This window comes from Solea solea, chromosome 13 (assembly GCF_958295425.1).
Source record: "Solea solea chromosome 13, fSolSol10.1, whole genome shotgun sequence".
Lineage (NCBI taxonomy): Eukaryota > Metazoa > Chordata > Actinopteri > Pleuronectiformes > Soleidae > Solea > Solea solea.
Window position 1 is genome coordinate 25667292 of NC_081146.1, and position 11419 is coordinate 25678710.

The window sequence follows — 11419 nt, forward strand, 5'->3', positions numbered from 1 at the left end:
TGTCTCGGCTGTAACTTTGTGTTCAAATCCATTTTAGTTGCGTTGATGGTTTTTTTGTCTTTGCCTGGTTGTGAAGACGACATTTCCCATGATCCTCTGCTGCTTCCTGATGTCATCAAACTCAATCTTTTCCTTTTCGTTTCTAAAGTGAGCGACCTTAGCGGCGGGAATGACTTTCTGTGGGTTTAACGGCGACATGGGGAAGTAGTGGCTTGTACTGTTGCCTCACAGCTCACAGAGCGGCGGTTCGATTCCGTTGGTTCCTCCTTTTGTTCATGTGGGTTTCCTCCCACAGTCCAAAAACATGGCTGAACATCCAATAATATCCAGCTGCAGCCCTTACCCTTACCTCAGAAGTTTAGATTTAATTTTTTTTATTTAACTTTATTTCGACAAATAAACTTACAACAGTAATTACTGTTCAAACAATAAACAATAAAAACCTTTATTGTAAAATGATGACATGTCGGTAACCATTTATTAAGAGGTTCTGTACGCTAATAAGTAATATTTATTGTAATTAAAGGCTTTTAAAGGTCGCAGGCCGGGCTTTTTGTTTCTTCTTCTTTGAGTTTTCTGGCAGAATTCTCTGTTTCTGTGTGTAAAGTTTAAAAGAAACCTCATGTGGAGGTTAAATCACAGACTCTGAGCCGTCTCCGTCTCCACTCACCAGGAGATCAAGTTGGCGCAGAAGCGAGCGCAGAAGTACGCGTCCGTGCCGGACATGTGGTCCAAGTGTCTGCTGGGTCACTGTTACGGCCTCTGGTTCATCTACCTGCCCACGTTTGTGCGCGCCGAGAGCGCCAAGGTCCGCACCCTGCACACGGCCTACGACGTCCTCAAACACATGGAGAACAGGAAGGTGGTGCTGCCGGACGAGGTGAGTCTCTGACCGGGGTCGAAGGTGAAGAAGCGGTGACGTGCAGTGGACAGACCGTGTATGTGTGTGTGTTTCAGGTGTGTTACCGGATCCTGATGCAGCTGTGCGGTCAGTACGGGCAGCCGGTCCTCGCTGTTCGAGTCCTGCTGGAGATGAAGAAGGCGGGAATCACGCCCAACACCATCACCTACGGCTACTACAACAAGGTCACGCACACACACACGTGCACACGCGCGCACTGAGGGAACGTGTTTGGTGGTTCCATCTGACGTCGTCTGTCCTCTGTCCTCAGGCGGTGCTGGAGAGCAAGTGGCCCTCGACCAATCAGGGCGGGCGTCTCCGCTGGGCCAAGCTGAGGAACGTCCTGCTCGCTGTGGCCCAGTTCAGACGGCCGTTAAAGCGGAAGAAGAGCGGCTCGGTGGGATCTCGAGGAGGTCGGTGCTGACATTCAAGCCAAGTGTCCTCCTGTTTTGCTGTCATGGAAACATTCACATTTCAGTATAATCAGTATTATAAATGTTTGTTTTTTTTAAATTGCAGAAGCTATGACAGAACCTGACCAGAGGCTCCACCCCCAGTCCACTCTGATTCGTCAGTCCAGCTGGAGCGGTCTGTCTGAAAGCTCCAGTCACGAGTCCCTGACCGGTCCACTGGTGAAGAGCAACAGTCTGAGCAGCATGAAGACGTCGTCTGACAGTGAGAGAAAACACGGCTCATATTATATTTTATAAACAGTGTTGTTTTAGATTTAGTTAAAAAAAGAAAAAGAAGTATAGTCTTTTAACAAATTCATTTAGGTCAGTACGTATTGAAGATTGCTGTTGGGACCTTTAATCTCCATATTTCAACTTTTCTTTTCATGAATTGATTCATCATACAACAGTGTCACACATACGTTGTGAAAATGAAGTAGCAGCAGTGACTCCACATCATGTTAAAAGGGCTCTCAGTGGGGTTTGGTGTGAGTGAGTGAGTGAGTTGTTGTTGTTGTTGTTTTAGATGTTTCACAGACGTGTGAGTCTTCGTTCAGTGTGAGACTTTATGTCCTCTCTGTTTTCCAGAGGTGAAACTCTTTAAGAAGACGATGCTTCGTAACGCCGGGACAGACAGCTGCGGGGAAGCTGTCTCCCGTAAGCCGCCGCTGGGTCCCAGAGACGCATCGGCCACGCCTCCAGCGCCCCCTGTTGGTGGTGGTGGTGGTGTCCTGGTGAAGCGGAGTCAGGTTTGCCTCTCCAACTTTTACAAAGAGTGTGCAGAGTCTGCTGGCTCGGAGCCGGACTGCAGCTGTCAGCCTGCGGAGAGAGACGGACGGTAAGAGACTTCTTCTTCATCTGAGACACATGACACATTACAGCACGTCACACAGGAGAGCTGCTTTTATCAGTACCGTCATCTCCAGACTATTAAGCGCACCTAAATATAAGCCGCACCCACTGAATCTTTAAAAAGTATTTATTTTGAACATAAATAAGCCGCAGTTCATTGAAACAAATGAACTTTACACAGGTAATAAATAATAACCGGTAAACTGTAGCCTACCAAGATTCATTGGTCACTATCTTCCTCACTCATCTTCCTCACTTCACTATCAGCCTCAGAATGACTCCATCTGATGTTTCCTCAGGATCGTTTTCATTGTCGCTCTCGTCACTTTTACCTGAAGCTCATGTCGCTCTCGTCAACATGCAGCAGTGCAGACTTTCCAAACTTGTCGATGATTTTTTCCACGCCGTCAGATCCACTGGCAGACTTTACTGAAGGATTTCTCCTCCCACTAAACTTGGAGCGCCACCTTAAGTGCACGATTTACACTGATGTCAAGTGGCTGCACCTTAATTCGGCAATTTCATTTGTTTTTTCGTGGCATGAAGTTTGTGAAACCGGGAAAAAATCTGTCATTGTTTAAGCCGCGAGGTTCAAAGCGGGGGGAAAAAGTAGTGGCTTATCGTCCAGAAATGACGGGACTTTTAAATGTGTTATTCTTTGACTTCTGTGCTTGAAGCTTTTTGTTCAGATTAAATCCAGTCTGAAAAATAAAAGCCCTTCAAAAGAGAGAGAGAGAGAACACTGAGCTGTTCAGGTTTCATCAGTAGTTCATCCCTGATATTCATTTTTTTTTTCTCCCTCATTTCTTAATATTTTGTCCTGAATTAAAGACAGAATTCACGTTTAGCTGCTAATGTTTGTATTTAATCCGGCGATGAACAGATAAACGTCAATGTGTCACTGAAACAAAGTTAAAAACATTAAGATTCTCTTTGGGGTTCTGCAGCCTCTAGTTTCTCAGTGGATTTCTGGAGGTTTATTTTTTGTTCAACTCTAAAATGTGAAATTATTGTCAACAATTTCAGGGATTTTAAATAAAATGATGTCATCTTTCATTTCAGTCATAAATAATTACATGCTTGTGAGCGAGGGTTCCGTCTTTCCTTTTAAAAATGAAAAAACTGTCAGCAGAACAAATCAGGAACCTCAGATTAAGTGATCATCACATCTTGTTATAACTCGTCCTCACTCAGCTCTTCAGTGAACTCACTGAGCAATGTTTATCTCATGGACTTAAAGACTTGATGATGCTGATGTGGCCGTTTGACCTTCAGGCCTGTGGGTGTGCGTGACACGGCCGGAAGAAACAAGGTTGTAGATGAGAACTACAACAACGTGTCTTCCCCGAGCAGAGGTTTGGCCGGGAAACTGCAGCAGCTCCTCACTCCGACCAGACAACGAGTGTCGGTGCGACGAGCCGCCAGCGTGGACGACCGGCGGCCGGGAGGAGGAGGAGGAGGAGGAGGAGGCGTCGGACGAAGAGTGTCTGAGCAGAGACAGTCGAGGAAAGCTCAGGTGGCTGAAACTCTGCTGAAGGCCAAAGATCGACTGGTCAACGCCACGTCAGAGGTTTGTGTCATGAAGAGTTTTAATTATCAGGCAGAAATGTTGAAATCCATACGTTTTTTTATATTAATCATGTTGTATTTTGTCTCCTCAGAGTTCATTGTCTGTAGGAAGTGACCTCGACTTGACGGACACGCCCACTTCTGCGTTTCCTCTGCGCAGGTCCTGGGACGCTAATCAGGAGGCGGCAGGACTCGAGGTAAATGGATCATTTCAAGCAACTGACTCCTCCGTCCCTGTCTGGCTCCTCCCTCCCTGTGTGTGCAGGTGTTGTCTCTCTCTCTCTCTCTGACTCCTCCCTCCCTGTGTGTGCAGGTGTTGTCTCTCTCTCTCTCTGACTCCTCCCTCCCTGTGTGTGCGCAGGTGTTGTCTCTCTCTCTCTCTGACTCCTCCCTCCCTGTGTGTGCAATTGTTGTCTCTCTCTCTCTGACTCCTCCCTCCCTGTGTGTGCAGGTGTTGTCTCTCTCTCTCTGACTCCTCCCTCCCTGTGTGTGCAGGTGTTGATATCCAGCTGCTCTCTGTGTCGCAGCTGTAACTCGTTGGTCTATGACGAGGAGATCATGGCCGGCTGGACGTCGGACGACTCTAACCTGAACTCGTCGTGTCCGTTCTGCGGCGCCTCCTTCGTGCCCTTCCTGAACGCTGAGGTCTGTGACCTCGGGCCGGTCAGCAGGTACAGACGTTGGCCACGCCCCCCAGCCACCCCCACCTCACCCCCATCCTTAGATCTGTGTCGGTAAAAACACTTCCTGTTTGTCTGCAGTGCAGAGCGGAATAACTGGAACGTGGAGGATGACATGGAGAGCGCGGTGAGGCCCCCCAGTGTTCAGGAGGCGTCACTGCGTCAGTGTAACGGCGTCAGCGAAGACTCCAGCTCTGAGACCAGCAGCTACTCTGAGAACAGCAGAACCACCACGGTAATGGTTTAAGGTTCTTTAAACGAGCCTGGACACATCTTTATTCTATTTTAAGACTGTTTATCGCATTAACTCGCCACTATACGATCTTTGCCCGGCAGTTTTACGGCGTTCTGTAAACTGTTCTCTCTCTCACACCAAACCCCACTGAGAAAATCAGCGTTTTTAACTCATGTGGACACAGGAGCTTCTCGTTTGTTATGTCTGTATCAGAGAATCCCAAACTCAGGATTTACATAATAAACTTGTTTGTGCGTCAGAGAATCCCATGTAAAATCTTTGATTTTCACTATGGACTTTGGTGCAGGAGAGTGAGCGGTGTGTAGAAACCAGTCAGAAAAGCCTGTGAAGCCACGTTTAATGTGAGATTTTATGTTGTCTTTTTATTTATTCTGTTTTATTCTTCCTGTTACTGTTGTAAATTAGTTCTTATTGTGTGTGTGTGTGTGTGTGTCCTCTTGTCCCTTAAAGATGATCTGACATTTACATTTTCTTGTTTTAATGTATTCTGACTCTTCAGATGTGTTAAATATCAGTAAATCATCTTCAGTATCTCTGTAGAACTCAGTCACAGATGTGAAAACTCTGATTGGATTCAGCTTGGAAGAATCTCATTACAGTGCAGATAAATGGTCCTGACTGTCTCCTCCTCCTCCCTTAGGGCTCGTCAGCGGGCGGGGCTCCTCAGGTGACAGTCGCGTACCTGAGCCCCCTGGTGGTGAGGAAGGAGCTGGAGAGTCTCCTGGAGAACGAGGGCGAGGGGGTGCTGGCTCAGCCTCAGTTCCTCGACAACCACTCCATCATCTTCTGGAACCTGGTGTGGTACTTCCAGCGCCTCGGCCTCCCCAGTAACCTGCTGCAGCTGGTCCGAGCCTCGCCGCTCGTCAGCCACTTCACCCAGGTGACGACAAGAGAGAGTTTTCCTAATGTTCCGTTCTGTGAGACTCGTTGGCAACATTTTTAGTGACATGTTTGGTTTGTTAACCTTTGACAGTCGGAGAGCTCGGCGGTGAGGGTGAGGCTGCTGTGGGACACCCTGTCCCCCGACACAGACCAGTGGCCTCCTCTCTACGTCCTCTGGAGGATCCACAGTAAGACGAGACACTCGCACTCAGCAGAAATGACTCTCGTTTCATTCATTCATTCAGATCCAGCTAAAGTGGGGGCAGCGCTGGTTGTTGTGTTGATTATTTTCTTAATTAATTTGTATTTTCTGGCACAGAAATGTTAGAATATGGTTTATAAATATGTCTGTTTTTCCCAAACCTCAAAAGAAATGTATTTGTTGACATAGAAAAGCAAAGAAACCAGAGCAAAAGCCTCATCTCATGAAATCTATATCATTTGAAGTCTGAAGAATATTCTCACCACTTTATCTCACTGTTAGAAAAACTTTTTTGATTGGAAACAGACATTTTTTTCTCCTGCACCAAACTCCATAGAGAAAATCATCATTTTTAGCTCAGGGGAAACAGGAGCTGCCGGTCCTCTGCTGCCTCGTGTGGTCAGTTGGCGATTTGCACCCTATATAAATGAAAAAAAAAAACACCACACCAATTTGTACTCGACACATCGAAGGTGAAAGGTTGTCGAAAGATTTTGCGGATTCAAAACGGCGTAACCATGGCAACCCCCTCGGCCAATTTCAACCATTCGCCATCAAACAGGAAGTGCCCTATGACTTCTGCATACATTCAGTTCCACCGAATTTCCCAAAACTTGGCGGGAAGATGGTATAGACCACATATGTCAGAGTCAAGGCCCGCGGGCCGGATCCGGCCCGTGAATGAGTTATCTCTGGCCCGCGGGATGATATTTAATTATTATTAAAACCGGCCCGCAGTATTATGTGCCCGCAGCACCATAATACTACAAATCCCAAGATGCACTGCGAGTGCATTGCCGCGTACCGAGTGCCCGCAAGCGAGCGCGATCCCGCGTCTTCTCTTCATGAGCAGCAGCACAGTCACAGTGGAGGACTAAACATCGCCGTCAATTTTCATCTACCTCTCCCCCAAAATGGCAAAAAGAAAGGTAGACGCTGAACACAGGGGGTTTCAAGACAGGTGGGAGGCAGAATACATGTTTACCGAAGTAAAAGGAAAGCCTGTGTGTCTTGTGTGTGGAGACAGCGTGTCTGTTATGAAAGAATATAACTTAAGAAGGCACTATGAAACATCAATGAAACACACAGACGCACAGAAAGACAAATACAAGAATATGAACACAGAACAAAGGCTACAGAAGCTAGAAGAGTTAAAAAGAAATCTTTGAGCTTTGAAGGAAAATTACATTTTGCTGTTTACCTTTAAAACGTTTTTAATTTGTTACTGAAAGAGCCTTGAGAAAATATTGCAACTGATTTTATTTATGTTTTGCTTAATTTAATTTAATTTAATTTAATTTAATTTAATGATTAATGTTAAGTGCAATATAGGCTGTGTTATTGGTATTGGTTCAATATGTGCAATAATTGCGAGTTTTAATAAACATTGAACCAGCCCGGCCCTCCACTTGTACCATTTTTTTTATTTTGGCCCCCCGTGTATTTGACTTTGACATGACTGGTATAGACCAAGACAAACAAAAAAGTCGACCGTAACCATGGCCTCAACTCAACAGGAAGTCGGCCATTTGGTATTTTGGCGTCCATTTTGGCGATTTGCACCCTACGTAAATGAGCGAGACACATCAAAGGCGAAAAGTTGAGAAGGTTTTGTCCTGTCATGACTGCGTGCAGTCCTAGTTTAGTTTAATTTCTCTCGTCTGTCATTGCTTTGTCCACCAGGTGGCGTCCCGATGAGAATCTACAGCTGGCGGAGACACAACCACCCGTTCACGTTGTCCTTCCTGGAGGAGGTGCTGCGCTGGGTTGGTATGAACGAGGTGCACAAGGCCGTCACGCTCTTCCTGGACACGCTGGACAAACAGCCGGGGTCACCTCGAATACAGAGGTGAGACTTTCGTAAAGATTATTGATTACTGGTTATCAGCAGAACTCGACACCAGAGGACACACGGTGATGTTTGTTTGTTTGTGTTTTGCAGGAGTTTGTACAGAGAGTTCCTCTTCCTCACGCTGGCTGCGATGGGCAAAGATCACGTTGGTAAGACTCAAACACAAACGTGGTGGATTTTTTTTATTAGAAAATGTAAAAACACGGTGGAAGATGAGTTCAGCGTTACATGTGTCAGGAATCTGAACTCTCCCTTTTCCTCCCTTCGTCTCTGCAGCTGCGTTCGATAAGAAGTATAAGGCGGCGTACTCGCGCCTCAGCAGCACGCTCAGCCGTGACGAGCTGCGGAACAAGAGAGTGCAGCCTCTGAGCGCCAAAGCCGTCGACTGCAGACGAAGCTTCCACCCGCCGCTCGAGTGCTGACGACCTTCCCCGCTGAACCCCCGGGATCCCCCGCTGCCCTCGTGCCTGCTCGTGTTCTCCGCCTCTCTGCTGCCCCCGGTGGACGTCACAGGACTGCGCTGCCTCTCCCCTCCTCCTCGAGCGTTGCGTCATGCGTCGTCTGAAGGAAAGAGCAGATGTTCGCAGATGTTCGTGCATGTTGGATCCGATCAGTTTTGTTGGTGTTTTCCTCTATCGTAAAAAAAAAACGGACGATAAAAACCGTGACGTGAAAGTCTCTGCGGGAATTTGTTGTCGTCCGAAAATTCTCCGAGGACAAAAACTTGTGATGGCGCTCGACTCGCCTCTTGTTGTTGCCGGCTGTCGTGCTGTCTCCTTGTGTAAAGTCTGTACAGCAAAACAAAACAATGTAGATAAATATTATTTATGGACTCAATTATTACGCGACAACGCGGAGAAAAACATAACGGTTATATAACGTTTTTATCACGTTGTGGTTTTTTTATTGTTATTATTTTATCTCCTGACGTGATTTAAAGGGACGACGATGCCTGAGGAAAAGTTCGGAGAGAAAAATAAGATGTTAATAAGATTTGACACAAATGTAGACGCGCAAAAATTTAGCAATCACAAATCGTTTCATTCTCAACGTTAAAGAAAAAAACGGCCGTTGAATATTGATCGATTTTTGTCGCGTCATCTGCCCCGCCCCCTCTCACTCTCGTTTACTTTCTGATTTATTTCTGATACATCGGGATGTCAGAACAAACTCACTCCTGATAAATTTCACGCACATTTTTTTTACTGAAGTGCGATTTCTGACACAAAAACGTGCGTATATTTGCGTTGACTTCGTATGCGATGTTTACATTTTCAGTCATACGTTTTCATTCTTGCGTAACTGCAAACCTCTGGAAACAAAATAACGATAAATAACAAAAAGCGAGATCACAATTTTATCCTTTTTTTACTTTACGATTTCTGCAGATTAAAGCTACCATCTGTGATGTCATCTTTTGGCGAACCTCCTGTTAGCCTGTTCTCCCCTACGTCACCACATCATGAAAGCCTCTGGTAAAGGGGGCCGGGATAACCTCACAAGCAGTTAGCCCTGCCTCCATATGGAGTTCTGGCACATGATTGGATTTTAGCAACGGCATCTTTAATGTTCCCCAAACTGCTGAGTCACTAATTTGCGACAAACTTGTTTTTTTTAAGAACAACAATATTCTGGCAATAAATAACTTTGATCAAATAAAACTATGCAACAGTTAAATTAGAATAAATATTGTTAATACTGTAAATAGGCAAAACAATACATTAAATAAAAACTTTACTTAATTGCATTTGCTAACTAGCATAGAAAAATTTCCAAATTTAGCGCCCCACTCGCATAACACATACTCCTGGTTAAGCCCCTACTGTTTTGCAGTGACACAGCAAAGTGATTTTTTTTTTACGTATAACGTGTCTTCGCCTCAAATCTTGACGTCTCAATAAAGCTGCATGATTTTAAATTCTGCCACCAGAGGGCGGTGAAAACACGATTTTTAAAAGGGACATTCTGGCATTTTCAAAAGTCGCTTTCGTGTTTGAACTCCAATGTTTTTTTCCATTTGTCGCACACAGAGAAGACGAATCGTCCCGTAACTGATCGTCGCCATTGTCATCGCAGCCATCGATCGGATTATAAATTACTTTATTACGACATAAATGAGCAGCAGGTGTCGAAGGGTGGCGATTCCTGTGGCAGCCGCGAGCACTGGAAACTGGCTTAACATCAAAATATCGACACGGGTTGAAGACGTTTACACAGTTTTTGTTTCACTGCAGTCAAAGCGTCACAAAAAATCTGTGTTAAAGGGAACATTCAGGTTTTTTCAAGTGTGGTTGTGTGAGACACGGACATTGCTGACAGCGAAGACACAAGAAAAAGAATGTTTGAGTCAATATTTGCCACTTAAATGACTGTTAAACTTATTCCATAAGAAAACTGAAGTTATTGTTGCTTGCACCAAACCCCATAGAGAAAAGGAGTGATTTAACATCACTGCACACAGGAGTGCCTGATCCACTTCTGCCTGCATTTCTACCTTCAAATGTGTCACTTTTTCACTTCAGTGTTTGAAATCCTTTTGGTTTTGTTTTAGTAATTTGTTTTTCAGTGACACAAATTCACCACACGAGGCAGCAGTGGATCAGCAGCTCCTGTGTCCCTGTGAGCTAAAATCACTAATTTACTTTGGTGTGGGAGAGTGAGAGGGTTTACAAACTTGAAAAAGTCTGTCTTAACAGCAAAATAACACAGTGAACATGTTCTTAAAATGCCGTGGACTTAAAGCAAGCTTAAAGAGTGTGTTTTAAGTGACTAAAAATCTATTTTTTCCTTGTGCCTCTGATGTTTTTTGAGCATCTGTGTCTCTAGCTGGTTGCCAACAAACCGGTGCTGAGTTTGCGTCAGTGCCTCCGACAACCACACAAAAAAATCAAAGCTGTCCTTTTTAACACTGTGGACTGAAGCTGACTTTAAGGGAAATGGACGTGGATGTTTTATTGTTTGAATGGTGACAGTTGGTACAGAGCAGAGGAGTGTATTTAAACTAAATAATTGTGTTTTGCTGTTGTAATTTATAAATGGCTGTGTAAATGTTTTTGTTTTGTTTGGAGGATTTTTTTTGTAAGAAAAGACAAAAATAAAAGATGGTGATGAGCCAGAAGTGCGTTGTTGTCTTTGAGAGAAATAAAGTGTTAATAAAAAATTGTTTTTATTATTTATATATATATATATATAATCAAGGCGGGAAGTGCAAAAAAAGTTTTAACGGAACAGTTAAAGTAATAAAGTCCTAAGTCTCTAAACTGTTTATTCTCCCACACCAAACTCCATAGAGAAAGTCAGCGATATTAGCTCAACGAGACACAGGAGCTGCTGGTCTACTGCTGCCTCGTGTGGTTAGTTTGTGTCACTGAGGTAAATCTGAACGTCGGGTTTCAAACGCCGAAATCACAAAATAAGAATAAGACTTAGTGATGGAGGCAGCTCCTGTGTGCCGTCATGTCAAAATTAATACTTTTCTCTATGGAGTTTGGCACAAAGGGGAATAAATGGTTTACAAAGCATCAAAAACTTCAGTTTCCTGTTGGGAAAGATTGCAAATGTGTTCTTAAAATATCGCAGATTAAGCAGGCGGAGATTATATTTGGTAAATATTTTGTTAATTGGCTAAATTATATATCGCCAAAATATTTTTTTTTCAGAAACTCCGTTTCCGGTCAGAAAAGTCTAAACATGTCACACAACCACATTTTAAATTTCTTAATTCTTATTTTTAAGTTAATATTATTATTGTTTTATTTTGAAAGTTCTGACCG

At 44.4% G+C, this 11419-nt stretch overlaps 1 protein-coding gene across 5 annotated transcripts in view; it reads left to right on the forward strand.

The window, feature by feature from the left end:
* Window positions 1-10764, forward strand: part of LOC131471248 (DENN domain-containing protein 4B-like) — a 29289-nt gene extending 18525 nt beyond the window's left edge. For 4 of the 5 annotated variants that reach the window (XM_058647704.1, XM_058647703.1, XM_058647701.1 and 1 more), the window contains exons 16-29: window positions 674-880; window positions 958-1086; window positions 1173-1314; window positions 1421-1576; window positions 1942-2191; window positions 3481-3775; window positions 3867-3971; window positions 4270-4445; window positions 4536-4689; window positions 5351-5590; window positions 5684-5780; window positions 7478-7643; window positions 7737-7795; window positions 7923-10764. In XM_058647704.1, coding sequence (XP_058503687.1) covers window positions 674-880; window positions 958-1086; window positions 1173-1314; window positions 1421-1576; window positions 1942-2191; window positions 3481-3775; window positions 3867-3971; window positions 4270-4445; window positions 4536-4689; window positions 5351-5590; window positions 5684-5780; window positions 7478-7643; window positions 7737-7795; window positions 7923-8068 — 2322 coding nt within the window. In that variant the 3' untranslated portion in view covers window positions 8069-10764. The remainder of the gene's footprint in view (window positions 1-673; window positions 881-957; window positions 1087-1172; window positions 1315-1420; window positions 1577-1941; window positions 2192-3480; window positions 3776-3866; window positions 3972-4269; window positions 4446-4535; window positions 4690-5350; window positions 5591-5683; window positions 5781-7477; window positions 7644-7736; window positions 7796-7922) is intronic. The other variant, XM_058647706.1, reaches the window with a different exon arrangement.
* Window positions 10765-11419: the final 655 nt, after the last annotated feature.